This window comes from Lytechinus variegatus, chromosome 15, assembly GCF_018143015.1.
Source record: "Lytechinus variegatus isolate NC3 chromosome 15, Lvar_3.0, whole genome shotgun sequence".
Lineage (NCBI taxonomy): Eukaryota > Metazoa > Echinodermata > Echinoidea > Temnopleuroida > Toxopneustidae > Lytechinus > Lytechinus variegatus.
The window spans coordinates 258,059-282,520 of record NC_054754.1 but is presented as its reverse complement, the minus strand read 5'-3'; the positions used below and the strand labels follow the sequence as shown (position 1 = coordinate 282,520).

The window sequence follows — 24,462 nt, the reverse complement described above, 5'->3', positions numbered from 1 at the left end:
AACTTGTTGTTAACCAGGCATGTCTCCTTTCGAGGTATTCTACGGTCGTAAGTCAAATCGAGAGTTGAACATGTTGCGAGCTGGTCAGGACACAACACCAGAAGATATTGAAGTTGAGATGGAGTGTCTTCCTGAGGGCCAAATGTTTGAGGTGCGTATAGAAATTTCTAACATAACAGCCGGCATTCTTAAAGGGGTACTAACTTTAAACCTGGTCTAACTCTGGGATTTTAGTTCATTTTTTTTAACATCTGTTAATATAATATTAATAAAAAATTAATTTCTATACTTCTGTAACAACTTGACTAAAATGTAGATATCTACATGGTAAACAATGTAAATCTTTAATTTCAAAACAATTTTATTTTCTTTTTGTCACTTCATTACAAATATACCACGTGAGTAAAAAAAAAAGTTTACACTTAGAAAATTGCCATCCACTTTCAAAGGGAGAAACTTCTCCCGCATAATTTGGTATAATTCATGCTTTGATGAGCAGGAGCCATTGGTTGTGAGAGTGCAAAAATCCACTTGCGCCAAATTAATGCTATTGTTGCCTGCTAAGTCAGGCAAGCTATGTGAGCATGAGCTCACACAAAAGAACAAATGCCTATATTGAAAATGTCATTCTTTGGAAAGAAAAGAGAAAAATTGATTTTTCCCCTTCAAGGGGAAATCCAGCCTTGGCCATAGAATGTTGTGTTGGGAAGCATGAAATTGAATTAAACAGAATAGTGAAAGTTTGAAAGAAATCGGACAAGCAATAAGAAAGTTATAGCTGCTTTAAAATTGAGATCACTAATACCCTTTTCATAAACCTATCCTCCTTTCATAAACCCCATTAAAATGAATTAGGCGGCTAATAGCAGCATAATTTGGTCGTAAAATTGGAGGAGGACAAGAGTTATCCGCATTACTCTGATGCTGCTATTATCCGCATAATAGCAGCATCGGGACAAGATTTTGAGTTTATGAACGCATTTCCAAATTATGCGGATAATTGCCATGGTGCGGTCACAAGGTCACCCTTTTCCAACACAACCGCATCGGAGGGGGCGTGTCCAGTTGTCATGGCGATTATCCCCCTTTTTCAGGACGGGCGCTCGTAAAAATAATGCGGCTTATTTTCGGAGTTTATGAACGCAATTTTTATTGAATTATCCGCATTACTCTTAGGCGGCTAATTGGGGGATAGGTTTATGAAAAGGGTATTATAGCCACCTAAGAGTAATGCGGATAATTCAATAAAAATTGCGTTCATAAACTCCGAAAATAAGCCGCATTATTTTTACGAGCGCTCGTCCTGAAAAAGGGGGATAATCGCCATGACAACTGGACACGCCCCCTCCAATGCGGTTGTGTTGGAAAAGGGTGACCTTGTGACCGCACCATGGCAATTATCCGCATAATTTGGAAATGCGTTCATAAACTCAAAATCTTGTCCCGATGCTGCTATTATGCGGATAATAGCAGCATCAGAGTAATGCGGATAACTCTTGTCCTCCTCCAATTTTACGACCAAATTATGCTGCTATTAGCCGCCTAATTCATTTCAATGGGGTTTATGAAAGGGGTATAATACCATGTAGATTTCAAATTGGCAACTGGGTAAGTAAATTATGACAAGGGGCAAGGACAACTTTCCCATAGGCCATGTACTTTATTATCAGGGATTTGTGGTTTTCTCCCAAGTACCAATTCCCCTGGGGCAGTAATCTCAATATAATCCAGGAAGTATATTGTTTAATGTCCTCATGAAAGAACAATATAATTTGAAATAAAACTTTTGAGGAAAATGACATTTTAGCCATAATATGTATTGGAGTACATGGATAAGTAGTCCTTGCCTTACATCACTATGCCATCACATAAGCGGCCAATTTGAAGTCTCCATGGGTATAGTGATTACCAATATTTACAACTTTAAAAAATTCATAACTTTCTTGTTATTTGTCCAATATTGTTCAAACTTTCACCTATCAACTTGTCTGATTTTTCTTTTTCTTACAGAAGAAGGTATCATTTGGGTTGGATTCCCCTTTCACTGCTATGTATTGATGAGACAATGTATGATTACAATTAAATTTTGTGGTTAACCATTTCTCATTTTATGTGAGCTCATGCTACCAAAGCTTGCCTGATTTGGCAGACACCAAATAGCATTAGTTTGGCGCAAGTGGATTTTTGCACTCTCGCGATTAATGCTCACTGCTCATCCAAGCGTGACCAAGTATAACACAAACATACAATTACGCACCAACCTGAAGCGAGCGGACAGACTCAGCAGACACTTTGATATCGCGATATCACAGATTGTCCAATTTCCGCCGATGTGAACACACGGCGATTTCCCGTTCTAATCACGTGTAGTCTCTCTTTCGCAGACCCTTATTTCTATTTTCAATTGAAGTTGTCTCTTAACCCTTATAATACCAATATTGTTAGTTGCTACCTTTTTTTCTTTTATTACAGATTCAAACATCCAACCGAACATGGCTTGTCGGCGAAATACCGGCAGGAAGAAGAAATATTTTGCCGTGAAAGAAGAAGCAATAAGTGGATGCCCGAACTTTTGGGAACTCTTCATGATTTAAGATTGATTTGTTTAGAGAATTACCAAAAAGTAGTTTCATCTTTGCATACTCTAATAATGAAAGCATCGTAGTTAGATTATTAATTTTAGTACTGAGGCTGTTAGCATTAAAAAAATAATATGCCGTTAATAGGGAAATGTGTTGAAATCTCAACCCTTATAATACTGATAAGTATGTACTAATGCGGATAAGCAGAATTTTCTTTTACTGTTATTTGGTAGATAAGAGAATTTTTAAAAAAATGTATGGAATATGATGTGCTATTGAAATATGTATGTAATACGAATTAATTGGACCTACCCAGGAAAATGATATGAATAATGGAAGGCCCAATTACCACCCCTTCTAATCCATTTTTGCTACCTGATTTCAGTCCATTAATTTTACCAAAGACATTTTAAAATTGTGATTATGCTTGTGATTGTAATTGCAATAAAACTAATAAGCAATAATAAAGTAACGTGACCTCATAACTTTAATTGTCCGGTATAGTTGCACAATTTTCATAGGCGGATCTAAGGGGCGAGGAAACCCGAGGCGCCCCCCCCCCCTCCCCCCGAAAAAAGAAACAAAACAGGAAAAAAAAAGAAAAGAAGGGGAAAGAAAGGAGGGAAGAAAGAAGGAGAAAAGAGAAGGAGACGAGTGAATAAGACACTGGCGTAAATCCCGGGGGGATGGGGGATATATCCCCCCACTTTTTGAGGAGGGGGGGGATGGCTTGTACAAACATCCCCCCACTTTTTACGAAAGAAAATGAAAAAAAAATCACAAGAGATTGTTGCTTTATTGGTAAAAATCCTTCCTAAAATACCGCTTAACAAATAAAACAATATTATTGAATCATAAAATGCCAATAAAGAGCCAGTTCACCATTTCCAAACGAAATACTTATGCCCTTATTATAACATTGAAGAGAAGCCCTCGTTTCTTCCGTTTCATCAATGTTGGGGTCTTTGGGAAGGGATTAAGATGGAAAGTCATTTTTTTTAATGTAATCTCTAATAAAACCATTGAACCATCATGGGGTAAGAAAAATAATAATATTGGAGGGGTATATGCCATATGGACATACAGTGGCGTAACTACGGGGGGCACATACCCCCCCCCCCCTCTCCATTGGCTGACCCCCCCCCAAAAAAAAAAGGGGGGAAATGAAAAAAGAGGGAGAAAGGAAGAGAAACGTAGTGGGAAAGAAGAAAATATTATTCATTATAATGTTATATTACATTATATTATAATTATGTTATGTTACATTACATAAGAAACATTTTTATCATAACTTTATGAAACATAATTTGCCCAGGGCCTACTTCTCCATTGTTCCTGGTGCTCGCATTGTCTGTTTAACGAGATATATAATCCTGAAGTACTAAAACATCCCGTTTTCAAGTCAATATAAACCAAATATATTTCCTAGCACTTGAGTTATCATTGTTTTATGTAGTGACATATGCTTCTTTTACATGACTCAAAAAGTGATTGCCCCATGTTAAGATCTTCGTACATATGAAACATTTCCTGTCCCTGATTACGTTCGCATTAGTGGATTGGTGAGATATGTCTGCTCTTCATGAATTTCTAAAATCAGTCCTTAAAATGTCCCTTCTTCTGATCTGAATATAAAAAATTGTCTAAATTTTCAGCTCGCGCTTCGCGCTCGCAATATTTGATTAGTGAGATGCGTATGATAATCATGATTGCAATGACTACAAAAAGTGTTTGATGTGTTCAGATGTAATTCTAATAAAATCAGCAAGCGCTTGGCACTCGCATTAGATGACTATGGTGAGATATGCATACTCTTAATGGATTTCTAAAATATATTCCTTAAAATCTCGCTGTTTGGGGTCAAAATATGCGAAAATTTCAGCTCACGGTTCGCGCTCGCTTTAACAAGACAGGTACCTATCGTGATGACCAAATTTGATTATAATGTCCCTTTTTAGGTGTGAATATAAAAAATTCAGCTCGCGCTTCGCGCTCGCATTATTTGATCAGTGAGATACATATCCGTTTAATGACATTGTCCTTAAAATGTCTCAATTAGGTCAGTATAACTGTCAAATGAGCGCCCTTCGCGCGCTCACTCAGTGATTCAAATATTTTGCTGGTGCCCCCACAATGCCGTGACCCATGGTACACCACTGTGGACATATTAATGACAATTTCTTGCATATCTAAATACATGATTGCAAAAAATGCCAAAATATTTCAGTCACCCCCCCCCCACCCATCAACACGGATTTACGCCAGTGGAATAAGATAAGGTAAGGGAAGACTTGGAAACTGATTCAAAGTTTAATGTAAACAAGTTTCACTCGCGCTCGCATGGCCTGTTCGTTGAGATACATATCTTGCTAAATAGGCTGATATATTTTATCTGGTTTTGAAGTCAATATACGAAACATGTTTCATCTTGGACATCGAGCTTTTATTAATTTGTTTAATTTACAATTGATTTTTGTCAAGAGTGCTCTGTAAAATGTCCTTTTTATGATGTGAATTTCATTTGCAACTTTTTGTGCTGTGTCCTGGTATTATTTGATTTGCCAAGCCGGGCCTACATAATTGTCTTAGTTTATTTCAAAATATTCTTTATATCAATTATTCTGTAAAAAACTTCTTAAAATCACTTTTATTACGTTTATGAAAAGAAAATCATCTCGCAACTTGCGCTCGCGTTAATAGTTAGAAATATATCAACTCATGAATCTATTCATAATTTCAAAAGTGCTTAAAGCATCCAGTTGACTTGCCTCATAATAACTATCAACAAATTTCACTCAATCATAAGGCTTATTACATTTTCATTCATAAAATGTACAAGAATGTCTAATAACTAAATTGTCCCCTCTTCAGAAAGGAATATCGACGCTTCGCGCTTAGAAAGAGGAAAAGAAAGATAGTCATCATTTTCATAATGATGACCAAAATAATGTCCTTACGGCCGTTGGCGCTCGCATTAATGTTTGAACATCCCTTTTATGATTTAACAAACATGAAGAAAGCGTCCCATTTTTAGATCTGAAATCACAAATTTTTCGCGCTCGCATCAATAATTGTTGTATTTTTTTTTACCTAATTTACCGTTTATTTCTAAAATTGCTTAGAATGTCAATCTTTTAAGTCACAATGTCAAAAATTTGAACTACAAGTTGAAAGATGTATCTTCTTATGACTAAGTGCAAATCGTCCTTCACAGGTTATTTTTCGATCAAGCCAGAACCCATATTAAAATAATGTCTGCTTGCGCTTCGCGCTCACAGTAATTATCTTTCTACATACGCATGTTCTTCAGGTTCGCAAACATTATTATATTCAATTTTGAGAACAACAATCATGAAGGTCACAAAATGTTCAGCTCGTGCTTCGTGCTCGCACTTTTTAAATAGAGCTATGAGATTATTACATGTTTTTTCAAGTTGTTTTTTAAGAACAAAGCTAAGAAATTACTCTTATGACATCGGCGTTTTGCCCCCCCCCCCCCCCAAAGTAAATGGGGAGAAAAGAAAAGGAATAAGTAAAAAAAAAATAGGCTTATAATTTTTCAAATGTTACTTCAAAGTCACACAAACTTTGATTTTCTGATTGAAATGTCAAAATTTTGCTATCTCGCTGCGCCCGCTCGCAACTTTTTATCAAATTTAGGCAATATTCCATGTTGAACCCCCTCAAAATTTTTGGCTCATTACGCTACTAAGAAAACACCTTCCAAAAAGCAAACAAAAATCAAATTTGAGGGGCAGATCGGGGAAAATAATTTTATGGGTGAAAAAAATCCTAACACGCTCCTGCATTTTCATGATGGTATTTCACGCTTCCACTCAACACTTTTTTTACTTTTTTACACGATAGTGGTATTTTGCTCCTTGTATTTTAATTTCCGTAGTGGCTCCATTGTGGAATATCGCCGTCTACGTAGGGTCCTTATATTACGTGTATTAGGAAGTACGCGTCTAATGGGATCCAGGAATTTCGGGAATCCCCTTTACATGCTTTAGATCCGTACCTAACATGACGTAATGGTTGCAAAAATCAACACTGGATAAGACAGTAATAGGACGCCTGACAATTAACCCCTATATTAAAATTTTTTGTGCCACCTGTATCGCTTTGTATTCATTAGAACTTGGTATTCCTGGAGTTTGAGCCTCTTTAAAGGTGACTGAACTTATTGGGGGCACTTTGAAAATGGCATAAAACCCCCATTTCGGCCAGATTATGGCTCGAGTGCCGCAATTAACATGGGTCTTTAATGGACGCCTGACAATTAACCCCTGGATTAAAAATTTTTGTGCCACCTGTATCGCTTTTTATTCATTAGAACTTGGTATTCCTGGAGTTTGAGCCTCTTTAAAGGTGACTGAACTTATTGGGGGCACTTTGAAAATGGCATAAAACCCCCATTTCGGCCAGATTATGGCTCGAGTGCCGCAATTAACATGGGTCTTTAATGGACGCCTGATAATTAACCCCTGGATTAAAAATTTTCGTGCCACCTGTATCGCTTTGGATTGATTAGAACTTAGTATTCCTGGAGTTTGAGCCTCTTTAAAGGTGACTGAACTTATTGGGGGCACTTTGAAAATGGCATAAAACCCCCATTTCGGCCAGATTATGGCTCGAGTGCCGCAACTAACATGGGTCTTTAATGGACGCCTGACAATTAACCCCTGGATTAAAAATTTTTGTGCCACCTGTATCGCTTTTTATTCATTAGAACTTGGTATTCCTGGAGTTTGAGCCTCTTTAAAGGTGACTGAACTTATTGGGGGCACTTTGAAAATGGCATAAAACCACCATTTCGGCCAGATTATGGCTCGAGTGCCGCAATATTAACATGGGTCTTTAATGGACGCCTGATAATTAACCCCTGGATTAAAAATTTTTGTGCCACCTGTATCGCTTTGTATTCATTAGAACTTGGTATTCCTGGAGTTTGAGCCTCTTTAAAGGTGACTGAACTTATTGGGGGCACTTTGAAAATGGCATAAAACCCCCATTTCGGCCAGATTATGGCTCGAGTGCCGCAATTAACATGGGTCTTTAATGGACGCCTGATAATTAACCCCTGGATTAAAAATTTTTGTGCCACCTGTATCGCTTTGTATTCATTAGAACTTGGTATTCCTGGAGTTTGAGCCTCTTTAAAGGTGACTGAACTTATTGGGGGCACTTTGAAAATGGCATAAAACCCCCATTTCGGCCAGATTATGGCTCGAGTGCCGCAATTAACATGGGTCTTTAATGGACGCCTGACAATTAACCCCTGGATTAAAAATTTTTGTGCCACCTGTATCGCTTTTTATTCATTAGAACTTGGTATTCCTGGAGTTTGAGCCTCTTTAAAGGTGACTGAACTTATTGGGGGCACTTTGAAAATGGCATAAAACCCCCATTTCGGCCAGATTATGGCTCGAGTGCCGCAATTAACATGGGTCTTTAATGGACGCCTGACAATTAACCCTGGATTAAAAATTTTTGTGCCACCTGTATCGCTTTTTATTCATTAGAACTTGGTATTCCTGGAGTTTGAGCCTCTTTAAAGGTGACTGAACTTATTGGGGGCACTTTGAAAATGGCATAAAACCACCATTTCGGCCAGATTATGGCTCGAGTGCCGCAATGACCATGGGTCTTTAATGGACGCCTGATAATTAACCCCTGGATTAAAAATTTTTGTGCCACCTGTATCGCTTTGTATTCATTAGAACTTGGTATTCCTGGAGTTTGAGCCTCTTTAAAGGTGACTGAACTTATTGGGGGCACTTTGAAAATGGCATAAAACCACCATTTCGGCCAGATTATGGCTCGAGTGCCGCAATTAACATGGGTCTTTAATGGACGCCTGACAATTAACCCCTGGATTAAAAATTTTTGTGCCACCTGTATCGCTTTGGATTGATTAGAACTTGGTATTCCTGGAGTTTGAGCCTCTTTAAAGGTGACTGAACTTATTGGGGGCACTTTGAAAATGGCATAAAACCACCATTTCGGCCAGATTATGGCTCGAGTGCCGCAATTAACATGGGTCTTTAATGGACGCCTGATAATTAACCCCTGGATTAAAAATTTTTGTGCCACCTGTATCGCTTTGTATTCATTAGAACTTGGTATTCCTGGAGTTTGAGCCTCTTTAAAGGTGACTGAACTTATTGGGGGCACTTTGAAAATGGCATAAAACCACCATTTCGGCCAGATTATGGCTCGAGTGCCGCAATTAACATGGGTCTTTAATGGACGCCTGATAATTAACCCCTGGATTAAAAATTTTTGTGCCACCTGTATCGCTTTGGATTTATTAGAACTTGGTATTCCTGGAGTTTGAGTCTCTTTAAAGGTGACTGAACTTATTGGGGGCACTTTGAAAATGGCATAAAACCCCCATTTCGGCCAGATTATGGCTCGAGTGCCGCAATTAACATGGGTCTTTAATGGACGCCTGATAATTAACCCCTGGATTAAAAATTTTTGTGCCACCTGTATCGCTTTGTATTCATTAGAACTTGGTATTCCTGGAGTTTGAGCCTCTTTAAAGGTGACTGAACTTATTGGGGGCACTTTGAAAATGGCATAAAACCCCCATTTCGGCCAGATTATGGCTCGAGTGCCGCAATTAACATGGGTCTTTAATGGACGCCTGACAATTAACCCCTGGATTAAAAATTTTTGTGCCACCTGTATCGCTTTTTATTCATTAGAACTTGGTATTCCTGGAGTTTGAGCCTCTTTAAAGGTGACTGAACTTATTGGGGGCACTTTGAAAATGGCATAAAACCACCATTTCGGCCAGATTATGGCTCGAGTGCCGCAATTAACATGGGTCTTTAATGGACGCCTGACAATTAACCCCTGGATTAAAATTTTTTGTGCCACCTGTATCGCTTTGAATTTATTTGAACTTGGTATTCCTGGAGTTTGAGCCTCTTTAAAGGTGACTGAACTTATTGGGGGCACTTTGAAAATGGTATAAAACCACCATTTCGGCCAGATTATAGCTCGAGTGCCGCAATTAACATGGGTCTTTAATGGACGCCTGATAATTAACCCCTGGATTAAAAATTTTTGTGCCACCTGTATCGCTTTGGATTTATTAGAACTTGGTATTCCTGGAGTTTGAGCCTCTTTAAAGGTGACTGAACTTATTGGGGGCACTTTGAAAATGGCATAAAACCCCCATTTCGGCCAGATTATGGCTCGAGTGCCGCAATTAACATGGGTCTTTAATGGACGCCTGACAATTAACCCCTGGATTAAAAATTTTTGTGCCACCTGTATCGCTTTGAATTGATTAGAACTTGGTATTCCTGGAGTTTGAGCCTCTTTAAAGGTGACTGAACTTATTGGGGGCACTTTGAAAACGGCATAAAACCCCCATTTCGGCCAGATTATGGCTCGAGTGCCGCAATTAACATGGGTCTTTAATGGACGCCTGACAATTAACCCCTGGATTAAAAATTTTTGTGCCACCTGTATCGCTTTGGATTTAGTAGAACTTGGTATTCCTGGAGTTTGAGCCTCTTTAAAGGTGACTGAACTTATTGGGGGCACTTTGAAAATGGCATAAAACCACCATTTCGGCCAGATTATGGCTCGAGTGCCGCAATTAACATGGGTCTTTAATGGACGCCTGATAATTAACCCCTGGATTAAAAATTTTTGTGCCACCTATATCGCTTTGGATTTATTAGAACTTGGTATTCCTGGAGTTTGAGCCTCTTTAAAGGTGACTGAACTTATTGGGGGCACTTTGAAAATGGCATAAAACCCCCATTTCGGCCAGATTATGGCTCGAGTGCCGCAATTAACATGGGTCTTTAATGGACGCCTGATAATTAACCCCTGGATTAAAAATTTTTGTGCCACCTGTATCGCTTTGGATTTAGTAGAACTTGGTATTCCTGGAGTTTGAGCCTCTTTAAAGGTGACTGAACTTATTGGGGGCACTTTGAAAATGGCATAAAACCCCCATTTCGGCCAGATTATGGCTCGAGTGCCGCAATTAACATGGGTCTTTAATGGACGCCTGACAATTACCCCTGGATTAAAAATTTTTGTGCCACCTGTATCGCTTTGTATTCATTAGAACTTGGTATTCCTGGAGTTTGAGCCTCTTTAAAGGTGACTGAACTTATTGGGGGCACTTTGAAAATGGCATAAAACCCCCATTTCGGCCAGATTATGGCTCGAGTGCCGCAATTAACATGGGTCTTTAATGGACGCCTGACAATTAACCCCTGGATTAAAAATTTTTGTGCCACCTGTATCGCTTTGGATTTAGTAGAACTTGGTATTCCTGGAGTTTGAGCCTCTTTAAAGGTGACTGAACTTATTGGGGGCACTTTGAAAATGGCATAAAACCCCCATTTCGGCCAGATTATGGCTCGAGTGCCGCAATTAACATGGGTCTTTAATGGACGCCTGATAATTAACCCCTGGATTAAAAATTTTTGTGCCACCTGTATCGCTTTGGATTTAGTAGAACTTGGTATTCCTGGAGTTTGAGCCTCTTTAAAGGTGACTGAACTTATTGGGGGCACTTTGAAAATGGCATAAAACCCCCATTTCGGCCAGATTATGGCTCGAGTGCCGCAATTAACATGGGTCTTTAATGGACGCCTGACAATTAACCCCTGGATTAAAAATTTTTGTGCCACCTGTATCGCTTTGAATTGATTAGAACTTGGTATTCCTGGAGTTTGAGCCTCTTTAAAGGTGACTGAACTTATTGGGGGCACTTTGAAAATGGCATAAAACCCCCATTTCGGCCAGATTATGGCTCGAGTGCCGCAATTAACATGGGTCTTTAATGGACGCCTGACAATTAACCCCTGGATTAAAAATTTTTGTGCCACCTGTATCGCTTTTTATTCATTAGAACCATAATCAGGTAGAAATGGGGGTCTTATGCCATTTTCAAAGTGCCCCCAATAAGTTCAGTCACCTTTAAAGAGGCTCAAACTCCAGGAATACCAAGTTCTACTAAATCCAAAGCGATACAGGTGGCACAAAAATTTTTAATCCAGGGGTTAATTGTCAGGCGTCCATTAAAGACCCATGCAAATTGCGGCACTCGAGCCATAATCAGGTAGAAATGGGGGTCTTATGCCATTTTCAAAGTGCCCCCAATAAGTTCAGTCACCTTTAAAGAGGCTCAAACTCCAGGAATACCAAGTTCTACTAAATCCAAAGCGATACAGGTGGCACAAAAATTTTTAATCCAGGGGTTAATTGTCAGGCGTCCATTAAAGACCCATGCAAATTGCGGCACTCGAGCCATAATCAGGTAGAAATGGGGGTCTTATGCCATTTTCAAAGTGCCCCCAATAAGTTCAGTCACCTTTAAAGAGGCTCAAACTCCAGGAATACCAAGTTCTACTAAATCCAAAGCGATACAGGTGGCACAAAAATTTTTAATCCAGGGGTTAATTGTCAGGCGTCCATTAAAGACCCATGCAAATTGCGGCACTCGAGCCATAATCAGGTAGAAATGGGGGTCTTATGCCATTTTCAAAGTGCCCCCAATAAGTTCAGTCACCTTTAAAGAGGCTCAAACTCCAGGAATACCAAGTTCTACTAAATCCAAAGCGATACAGGTGGCACAAAAATTTTTAATCCAGGGGTTAATTGTCAGGCGTCCATTAAAGACCCATGCAAATTGCGGCACTCGAGCCATAATCAGGTAGAAATGGGGGTCTTATGCCATTTTCAAAGTGCCCCCAATAAGTTCAGTCACCTTTAAAGAGGCTCAAACTCCAGGAATACCAAGTTCTACTAAATCCAAAGCGATACAGGTGGCACAAAAATTTTTAATCCAGGGGTTAATTGTCAGGCGTCCATTAAAGACCCATGCAAATTGCGGCACTCGAGCCATAATCAGGTAGAAATGGGGGTCTTATGCCATTTTCAAAGTGCCCCCAATAAGTTCAGTCACCTTTAAAGAGGCCCAAACTCCAGGAATACCAAGTTCTACTAAATCCAAAGCGATACAGGTGGCACAAAAATTTTTAATCCAGGGGTTAATTGTCAGGCGTCCATTAAAGACCCATGCAAATTGCGGCACTCGAGCCATAATCAGGTAGAAATGGGGGTCTTATGCCATTTTCAAAGTGCCCCCAATAAGTTCAGTCACCTTTAAAGAGGCTCAAACTCCAGGAATACCAAGTTCTACTAAATCCAAAGCGATACAGGTGGCACAAAAATTTTTAATCCAGGGGTTAATTGTCAGGCGTCCATTAAAGACCCATGCAAATTGCGGCACTCGAGCCATAATCAGGTAGAAATGGGGGTCTTATGCCATTTTCAAAGTGCCCCCAATAAGTTCAGTCACCTTTAAAGAAGCTCAAACTCCAGGAATACCAAGTTCTACTAAATCCAAAGCGATACAGGTGGCACAAAAAATTTTAATCCAGGGGTTAATTGTCAGGCGTCCATTAAAGACCCATGCAAATTGCGGCACTCGAGCCATAATCAGGTAGAAATGGGGGTCTTATGCCATTTTCAAAGTGCCCCCAATAAGTTCAGTCACCTTTAAAGAGGCTCAAACTCCAGGAATACCAAGTTCTACTAAATCCAAAGCGATACAGGTGGCACAAAAATTTTTAATCCAGGGGTTAATTGTCAGGCGTCCATTAAAGACCCATGCAAATTGCGGCACTCGAGCCATAATCAGGTAGAAATGGGGGTCTTATGCCATTTTCAAAGTGCCCCCAATAAGTTCAGTCACCTTTAAAGAGGCTCAAACTCCAGGAATACCAAGTTCTACTAAATCCAAAGCGATACAGGTGGCACAAAAATTTTTAATCCAGGGGTTAATTGTCAGGCGTCCATTAAAGACCCATGCAAATTGCGGCACTCGAGCCATAATCAGGTAGAAATGGGGGTCTTATGCCATTTTCAAAGTGCCCCCAATAAGTTCAGTCACCTTTAAAGAGGCTCAAACTCCAGGAATACCAAGTTCTACTAAATCCAAAGCGATACAGGTGGCACAAAAATTTTTAATCCAGGGGTTAATTGTCAGGCGTCCATTAAAGACCCATGCAAATTGCGGCACTCGAGCCATAATCAGGTAGAAATGGGGGTCTTATGCCATTTTCAAAGTGCCCCCAATAAGTTCAGTCACCTTTAAAGAGGCTCAAACTCCAGGAATACCAAGTTCTACTAAATCCAAAGCGATACAGGTGGCACAAAAATTTTTAATCCAGGGGTTAATTGTCAGGCGTCCATTAAAGACCCATGCAAATTGCGGCACTCGAGCCATAATCAGGTAGAAATGGGGGTCTTATGCCATTTTCAAAGTGCCCCCAATAAGTTCAGTCACCTTTAAAGAGGCTCAAACTCCAGGAATACCAAGTTCTACTAAATCCAAAGCGATACAGGTGGCACAAAAATTTTTAATCCAGGGGTTAATTGTCAGGCGTCCATTAAAGACCCATGCAAATTGCGGCACTCGAGCCATAATCAGGTAGAAATGGGGGTCTTATGCCATTTTCAAAGTGCCCCCAATAAGTTCAGTCACCTTTAAAGAGGCTCAAACTCCAGGAATACCAAGTTCTACTAAATCCAAAGCGATACAGGTGGCACAAAAATTTTAATCCAGGGGTTAATTGTCAGGCGTCCATTAAAGACCCATGCAAATTGCGGCACTCGAGCCATAATCAGGTAGAAATGGGGGTCTTATGCCATTTTCAAAGTGCCCCCAATAAGTTCAGTCACCTTTAAAGAGGCTCAAACTCCAGGAATACCAAGTTCTACTAAATCCAAAGCGATACAGGTGGCACAAAAATTTTTAATCCAGGGGTTAATTGTCAGGCGTCCATTAAAGACCCATGCAAATTGCGACACTCGAGCCATAATCAGGTAGAAATGGGGGTCTTATGCCATTTTCAAAGTGCCCCCAATAAGTTCAGTCACCTTTAAAGAGGCTCAAACTCCAGGAATACCAAGTTCTACTAAATCCAAAGCGATACAGGTGGCACAAAAATTTTTAATCCAGGGGTTAATTGTCAGGCGTCCATTAAAGACCCATGCAAATTGCGGCACTCGAGCCATAATCAGGTAGAAATGGGGGTCTTATGCCATTTTCAAAGTGCCCCCAATAAGTTCAGTCACCTTTAAAGAGGCTCAAACTCCAGGAATACCAAGTTCTACTAAATCCAAAGCGATACAGGTGGCACAAAAAATTTTAATCCAGGGGTTAATTGTCAGGCGTCCATTAAAGACCCATGCAAATTGCGGCACTCGAGCCATAATCAGGTAGAAATGGGGGTCTTATGCCATTTTCAAAGTGCCCCCAATAAGTTCAGTCACCTTTAAAGAGGCTCAAACTCCAGGAATACCAAGTTCTACTAAATCCAAAGCGATACAGGTGGCACAAAAATTTTTAATCCAGGGGTTAATTGTCAGGCGTCCATTAAAGACCCATGCAAATTGCGGCACTCGAGCCATAATCAGGTAGAAATGGGGGTCTTATGCCATTTTCAAAGTGCCCCCAATAAGTTCAGTCACCTTTAAAGAGGCTCAAACTCCAGGAATACCAAGTTCTACTAAATCCAAAGCGATACAGGTGGCACAAAAATTTTTAATCCAGGGGTTAATTGTCAGGCGTCCATTAAAGACCCATGCAAATTGCGGCACTCGAGCCATAATCAGGTAGAAATGGGGGTCTTATGCCATTTTCAAAGTGCCCCCAATAAGTTCAGTCACCTTTAAAGAGGCTCAAACTCCAGGAATACCAAGTTCTACTAAATCCAAAGCGATACAGGTGGCACAAAAATTTTTAATCCAGGGGTTAATTGTCAGGCGTCCATTAAAGACCCATGCAAATTGCGGCACTCGAGCCATAATCAGGTAGAAATGGGGGTCTTATGCCATTTTCAAAGTGCCCCCAATAAGTTCAGTCACCTTTAAAGAGGCTCAAACTCCAGGAATACCAAGTTCTACTAAATCCAAAGCGATACAGGTGGCACAAAAATTTTTAATCCAGGGGTTAATTGTCAGGCGTCCATTAAAGACCCATGCAAATTGCGGCACTCGAGCCATAATCAGGTAGAAATGGGGGTCTTATGCCATTTTCAAAGTGCCCCCAATAAGTTCAGTCACCTTTAAAGAGGCTCAAACTCCAGGAATACCAAGTTCTACTAAATCCAAAGCGATACAGGTGGCACAAAAATTTTTAATCCAGGGGTTAATTGTCAGGCGTCCATTAAAGACCCATGCAAATTGCGGCACTCGAGCCATAATCAGGTAGAAATGGGGGTCTTATGCCATTTTCAAAGTGCCCCCAATAAGTTCAGTCACCTTTAAAGAGGCTCAAACTCCAGGAATACCAAGTTCTACTAAATCCAAAGCGATACAGGTGGCACAAAAATTTTAATCCAGGGGTTAATTGTCAGGCGTCCATTAAAGACCCATGCAAATTGCGGCACTCGAGCCATAATCAGGTAGAAATGGGGGTCTTATGCCATTTTCAAAGTGCCCCCAATAAGTTCAGTCACCTTTAAAGAGGCTCAAACTCCAGGAATACCAAGTTCTACTAAATCCAAAGCGATACAGGTGGCACAAAAATTTTTAATCCAGGGGTTAATTGTCAGGCGTCCATTACTGTCTTATCCAGTGTTTATTTTTCCAACCATTACGTCATTTTAGGTACGGGTCTAAAGGGGATTCCCGAAATTCCTGGATCCCATTAGACGCGTGCTTCCTAATACACGTAATATGAGGACCCTACGTAGACGGCGGTATTCCACAATGGAGCCACTACGGAAATTAAAATACAAGGAGCAAAATACCACAATCGTGTAAAAAAGTTTTAAAAAAGGTATTTGAGTGGAAACGTGAAATACCATCATAAAAATGCAGGAGCATGTTTGGATTTTTTCACCCATAAAATTATTTTCCCCGATCTGCCCCTCAAATTTGATTTTGGTTTGCTTTTTGGAAGGTGTTTTCTTAGTAGCGTTATGAGCCAAAATTTTTGTGGGGGTTCAACATGGAATATTGCCTAAATTTGATAAAAAGTTGCGAGCGGGCGCAGCGAGATTTTGACATTCCAATCACAAAATCAACGTTTGTGTGACTTTGAAGTAACATTTGAAAAATTATAGGCCTATATTTTTTTACTTATTCCTTTTCTTTTCTCCCCATTTACTTTGGGGGGGGGGCAAAACGCCGATGTCATAAGAGTAATTTCTTAGCTTTGTTCTTAAAAAACAACTTGAAAAAACATGTAATAATATCATAGCCCTATTTAAAAAGTGAGAGCACGAAGCACGAGCTGATTTATTTTGTGACCTTCATGATTGTTGTTCTCAAAATTGAATATAATAATTGGGCAATGTTTGCGAACCTGAAGAACATGCGTATGTACAAAGATAATTACTGTGAGCGCGAAGCGCAAGCAGGCATTATTTTAATATGGGTTCTGGCTTGATCGAAAAATAACCTGTGAAGGACGATTTGCACTTAGTCATAAGACGATACATCTTTCAACTTGTAGTTCAATTTTTTTGACATTGTGACTTAAAAGATTGACATTCTAAGCAATTTTAGAAATAAACGGTAAATTAGGTAAAAAAAAAAATACAACAATTATTGATGCGAGCGCGAAAAATTTGTGATTTAAGATCTAAAAATTGGACGCTTTCTTCATGTTTGTTAAATCATAAAAAGGGATGTTCAAACATTAATGCGAGCGCCAACGGCATATTATTTTAGCACGTTTTGAATAAATAATGAAGCTGCGTAACTCAAATCACAAGACATTAGTGTGCGCGTGTTTTAGAGTTAGAAAGCATCTGGTAATTCTGCATACATTTTATTTTTTCCCCATAAAAATAAATATTGTAAGCCCAAAGTGCGAGCGGAAAATATTTGATATTCCGGTATGAAAAGGGTGAATTTAAGCACTATTTAAAGCACTGTGTAGGGAAATTGCAAATTGTTAAATGTATGTGGATAGAGCCCTTAATCATTGTTAATGGAGCAAGTGCGGAACGCGAGCTGATATATGGACGGTCTAGCCGTAAGGACATTATTTTGGTCATCATTATGAAAATGATGACTATCTTCCTTTTCCCTTTCTAAGCGCGAAGCGTCGATATTCCTTTCTGAAGAGGGGACAATTTAGTTATTAGACATTCATGTACATTTTATGAATGAAAATGTAATAAGCCTTATGATTGAGTGAAATTTGTTGATAGTTATTATGAGGCAAGTCAACTGGATGCTTTAAGCACTTTTTAAATTATGAATAGATTCATGAGTTGATATATTTCTAACTATTAACGCGAGCGCAAGTCGCGAGATGATTTTCTTTTGATAAACGTAATAAAAGTGATTTTAAGAAGTTTGTTACAGAATTGATATAAAGAATATTTTGAAATAAACTAAGACAATTATGTAGGCCTACTTGGCAAATCAAATAATACCAGGACACAGCACAAAAAGTTGCAAATGAAATTCACATCATAAAAAGGACATTTTACAGAGCACTCTTGACAAAATTCAATTGTAAATTAAACAAATTAATAAAAGCTCGATGTCCAAGATGAAATATGTTTCGTATATTGACTTCAAAACCAGATAAAGCAATTATATCAGCCTATTTAGCAAGATATGTATCTCAACGAACAGGCCATGCGAGCGCGAGTGAAACTTGTTTACATTTTTTGCAATCATGTATTTAGATATGCAAGGAATTGTCATTAATATGTCCACAGTGGTGTACCGTGGGTCACGGCATTGTGGGGGCACCAGCAAAATATTTGATTCACTGAGTGAGCGCGCGAAGGGCGCTCATTTGACAGTTATACTGACCTAATTGAGACATTTTAAGGACAATGTCATTAAACGGATATGTATCTCACTGATCAAATAATGCGAGCGCGAAGCGCGAGCTGAATTTTTTATATTCACACCTAAAAAGGGACATTATAATCAAATTTGGTCATCACGATAGGTACCTGTCTTGTTAAATAAAGCGAGCGCGAAGCGTGAGCTGAAATTTTCGCATATTTTGACCCCAAACAGCGAGATTTTAGGGAATATATTTTAGAAATCCATTAAGAGTATGCATATCTCACCATAGTCATCTAATGCGAGTGCCAAGCGCTTGCTGATTTTATTAGAATTACATCTGAACACATGAAACACTTTTTGTAGTCATTGCAATCATGATTATCATACGCATCTCACTAATCAGATATTGCGAGCGCGAAGCGCGAGCTGAAAATTTAGACAATTTTTTATATTCAGATCAGAAGAAGGGACATTTTAAGGACTGATTTTAGAAATTCATGAAGAGCAGATATATCTCACCAATCCACTAATGCGAACGTAATCAGGGACAGGAAATGTTTCATATGTACGAAGATCTTAATATGGGGCAATCACTTTTTGAGTCATGTAAAAGAAGCATATGTCACTACATAAAACAATGATAACTCAAGTGCTAGGAAATATATTTGGTTTATATTGACTTGAAAACGGGATGTTTTAGTACTTCAGGATTATATATCTCGTTAAACAGACAATGCGAGCACCAGGAACAATGGAGACGTAGGCCCTGGGCAAATTATGTTTCATAAAGTTATGATAAAAATGTTTCTTATGTAATGTAACATCACATAATTATAATATAATGTAATATAACATTATAATGAATAATATTTTTTTCTTTCCCACTACGTTTCTCTTCCTTTCTCCCTCTTTTCTCATTTTCCCCCTTTTTTGGGGGGTCAGCCAGAGGGGGGGGGGGGGTATGTGCCCCCGTAGTTACGCCACTGTATGTCCATATGGCAAATACCCCTCCAATATTATTATTTTTCTTACCCCATGATGGTTCAATGGTTTTATTAGAGATTACATTAACAAAAATTGACAATCCCTTCCCAAAGACCCCAACATTGATGAAACGGAAGAAACGAGGGCTTCTCTTCAATGTTATAATAAGGGCATAAGTATTTCGTTTGGAAATGGTGAACTGGCTCTTTATTTGCATTTTATGATTCAATAATATTGTTTTATTTGTTAAGCGGTATTTTAGGAAGGATTTTTACCAATAAAGCAACAATCTCTTGTGATTTTTTTTTCATTTTCTTTCGTAAAAAGTGGGGGATGTTTGTACAAGCCATCCCCCCCCCTCCTCGAAAAGTGGGGGGGGGTATATCCCCCATCCCCCGGGATTTACGCCAGTGTCTTGTTCACTCGTCTCCTTCTCTTTTCTCCTTCTTTCTTCCCTCCTTTCTTTCCCCTTCTTTTCTTTTTTTTCCTGTTTTGTTTCTTTTTTCGGGGGGGGGGGGGGCGCCTCGGGTTTCCTCGCCCCTTAGATCCGCCTATGAAAATTGTGCAACTATACCGGACAATTAAAGTTATGAGGTCACGTTACTTTATTATTGCTTATTAGTTTTATTGCAATTACAATCACAAGCATAATCACAATTTTAAAATGTCTTTGGTAAAATTAATGGACTGAAATCAGGTAGCAAAAATGGATTAGAATGGGTGGTAATTGGGCCTTCCATTATTCATATCATTTTCCTGGGTAGGTCCAATTAATTCGTATTACATACATATTTCAATAGCACATCATATTCAATACATTTTTTAAACTTTTCTTATCTACCAAATAACAGTAAAAGAAAATCCTGCTTATCCGCATTTACATATTAATATTATAAGGGTTGAGATTTCAACACATTTCCCCATTAACGGCATATTTTTTTTAATGCTACCAGCCTCAGTACTAAAATTAATAATCTAACTACGATGCTTTCATTCGAGTATGCAAAGATGAAACTACTTTTTGGTAATTCTCTAAACAAATCAATCTTAAATCATGAAGAGTTCCCAAAAGTTCGGGCATCCACTTATTGCTTCTTCTTTCACGGCAAAATGTTTCTTCTTCCTGCCGGTATTTCGCCGACAAGCCATGTTCGGTTGGATGTTTGAATCTGTAATAAAAGAAAAAAAGGTAGCAACTAACAATATTGGTATTATAAGGGTTAAGAGACAACTTCAATTGAAAATAGAAATAAGGGTCTGCGAAAGAGAGACTACACGTGATTAGAACGGGAAATCGCCGTGTGTTCACATCGGCGGAAATTGGACAATCTGTGATATCGCGATATCAAAGTGTCTGCTGAGTATGTCCGCTCGCTTCAGGTTGGTCAAGGAGTCTCCTACAAAATTACGCGGGAGAAGTTACTCTTTCAAAATGTGTATCATGATTTTCCAATCATAGCTTATTTTAAGTTTCAGTGTATAGTCAAGTTACATTGTAGATAACTTAAACAGTGATGAATAAAGATTGTTAATGACAGTTCCCGTGGTTGCCACTCTTTGGCCCCCAGGGCTGGGGGGGAGGTTCCAAGGGAAAGTATGCCAGTATGCATGGTCACATTTTATTCCAACTTCTTACGGGTAGATGATACAAACTTGTGCATGTGGCCCCATGGGGGCATAAGTGGGGGGGGGGGGGGCCTTACAGACAGAAGGTTTTACATACATGTACTTTTAATGTCATCTTCTGTTTATCCATTAAATATTCCAAGTTGTTTAAATGGTGCATCTGGGTCCCATAGGGGGCCAGGCTTAGTTTTCACTGGCAAGAAATAATCCTTAAACATCTAATAAATCTAGATACAATTTTTCAACAGAAACTTTAATAGATGTGATACTCCTACTTCCAGCAAATGATTATCGATCAAAACCCAATGGCAATCACCCACATGGCTCCCCCTCTCTTTCACTGCATGAAATTTATGAAATTCAATCCTGCCCATACTCAAAAGCCCAAACATAAATAAGAGCTGGAGGGGGGGGGGGGGACGGGACTAAATACTCACCAGAGCTTATGAGGAATTCACATTTGGTGCAAGTAGGGAGCTAGATGCATATGTTGGGTACACAGACCTATGGTAAAAATCTAGGGATGCACATGAGATTTATGCTTTTTGCTAATTTCACACGCACAAAAAAAAATATGATAAAGAATAACAATGTGCAACCACCAGTGATGATCGGTGCTTGGGGTGTGCCATCTTTAGTGTCATCTTTATATTGTATGTCTTGTGCTAGCTTGCATGCACTCATTCCGGTCATCGGGTGACCGCGCCTAATGGATAAACTAGCTACCCTGATATTGACTCCAAAAGATTATGTATATATGACATAATGGTACTTTACAGTAGTCATGGACTACTAAATGAATAGTCATGTATGTATATATATATATACATGATATACACACATATTTTCTAATCTTTGTGTTTGCAGCCTCAATATGTATGGTAATTTTTCTTTGTCTTTACCCCTTTCTCTTTGAGTGCAGGAAGATGTATTGTTCGCTGAAGGCAATGAGGAAGACATTCGAAGACACATGGAAAAACTGCAAGATGTTCGATCCAAGGCAGAGAAGAACGAAAAAAAATCCTCCACATACATGGTCAAAAGGAACATGCGGAAGAATCCTCCTTCCTATGAAGTAGGAGAGAAGATTTTTCTTCGAGTGAGGAACAAAAAAAGTGGTGTGACACGCGGTGGAAAACCGTTACATAAGCCGCTGGTTTATCATGGAGAAATCATCGATGTCGATCATGAAAATTTTCACTATAAAGTGAAATATTTTGACAGTAGCAGTGAATTCATTGATTATGTTAGTGTTAATAATATAACTTCACTTACCCGAGCACAGGAACAAGAAAAACAGAGGCAAGCAAGGGGACAAATTAAAAGGAAACTTTCATGCATGTGCAAGGATGTAAACTGTAAGAGGAAACCGGCTTTTGATTGCAGGTTCAAAATGAATGCTGTCTGCTGTGAAAATCAAGGAAAGAAGTGTCACCATCATGGTGCAGGGCACAACACAGAACAGCCTTTTACTACAGATCTACAGGAGCCCTCAACATCAGGACAGGCTTCAACATTATCACAGAACCCAACATCTGGAGACCTTTCAACTTGTAGATATGATCTCTCGTCATCGAAGGCATTAGGAAAAATTTTTGGAGATTTTTCCAGGGACTTTCGACTGATGACAATGAAACTGTCTTGTGAAGAAAATCAGAGAAATTTGGATAGGAATATACAAAATGCAGGACTTGAGTATGCAGAACCAAGAACACCTGGTGACGGAAATTGCATGTTTCACGCCCTTGCTGCACAGCTGGAAAGGACCACACATATCAAGATCACACATGATCAGTTGAGAGCCCAGGTAGTGGAACACCTCCACAAAAACCGCAATACTACAGATGGGACTCACATGCAAGCATGGATTTTAAATGGAGAGTGGGACAGATATTTGTCAGACATGGCTAGGGATGGTGAATGGGGTGATGAAATCATTCTAATATCTGTAGCAAACATTTTTAATGTAGAAATAACTGTGATATCTAGTTTACCTGGAACGTCAATACGAATTTTGTCTCCATCAAGAGCTAATAATGCTCATGAACTGCCAATGCTTTTGCTAGGACACCTGTCAGAAACACATTTTTCCAGCTTAGTACCAGGAATAAATAACACTGTAGAGCCTAAGTTGTTATTACTTGTGGATAAAGTCAAAGGAATGAGTAGATGTGAAATAAAGGAAGAGATGGAATTACCCTCTGAAGATCAGTATGTAGACGAAGGTGAACCGTTTGATTCAAATTGTATCATGCTTGGAATGTCGGACATAACTTGCTTCTGGGCAGCTAATGTTGCAGAGAGAGGTAGCATGATTCCAATACATAAGAATCATTTTCTTGTGACTGATGAAGAAATGAGTAGTTTTTTAGACTTTCGTGATAATCACAATCACTTTGAAGTAGAAAACAATGTTTGCATAATTTACATTGATATTGTTCTGATATTTTGGCTGGTTACAACTGGGAAGTTAAATCTCTTAAGAAAGTGTGATATTTTACATGGTTCTTTTCTGTATTTACATTCTGATGATGCAGAGAAATACAATGCATTCCGTGATATTTTGATAGCTGAGAAGCAACTGGAATGTTAAGCAAAAGTGTAGGAGATGCAGATAAAGGCTGTAGCACAAAACACAAAGTAGGCTGCATGATAACATTAATGATTACTGCTGACATATATGCAGAATCCAGTTTCTTGTAATCTCCACCTACTGTATTCACTCTAAGAAAAAAGCTAACAGAAAAAAAAACGCAGGTTTTTTTTTCTGCCACAAAGAGCTGCATTATATTTTTAATTTGTCAGCATGTCAGAAAGCTTAGTAAGGGAGAAGGAAAATAAAAAGAAATAAAGAATTCTCTTTACACATTTCTTATTTGTTTAAAAAAAAAGGAATCCTTGAAATGACCAACAACTTTGAACGTTTGTTCATCTGCCCTTTCAATGTTGGACATGATGTACTGTATGCCATGTACTTGTGCACTCCCCCCCCCCCCATTTAATAGTTTGACTGCATTAACGGACATGCATATTAACAGGAACATAGAAGCTATCAGTTAATCTTTATGCTTCTGACTCCATAGGGTGCTGGTGGCATTATGTTTTCGGGTTGTTGTCCGTCTGTCAGAAGATCTTGTAACCGCAAAATGTACAGATCCCCTACATGTAGGTGGATTAATATCGTACTTGGTCCAGGGGTACCCCATGATGAGTAGATGAACTCAATATATTTTGGGCCAGATGAAACAAATTTTCATTTTTCCGTAATCTTCTTACTGCGATATCTGGATAATCATGTAGTGGATTTTAATCATACTTTGCACAGGTATATCCCATGATGTGTACATGCATTGATTAGATTTGGAACCATATCCGCCCAGCGTTTAAGGTCAAAGGTCAAGGAACTCTGCCTGAAAAAAATAAAGTTTTGCATATAACTTTAAGTAGGTATGACCAATAG

The 24,462-nt window shown here is 39.0% G+C and overlaps 1 protein-coding gene across 1 annotated transcript; it reads left to right on the top strand.

Annotated features, from left to right (window-relative positions):
• On the top strand, nt 1-24,141 carry LOC121428953. The gene is made up of 3 exons (XM_041625846.1): nt 1-151; nt 21,925-23,308; nt 24,086-24,141. Exons 1-3 carry the CDS (start codon nt 20-22, stop codon nt 24,139-24,141), a joined length of 1,572 nt encoding a protein of 523 aa, XP_041481780.1. The 5' UTR covers nt 1-19.
• The last annotated feature ends 321 nt before the right edge of the window (nt 24,142-24,462 follow it).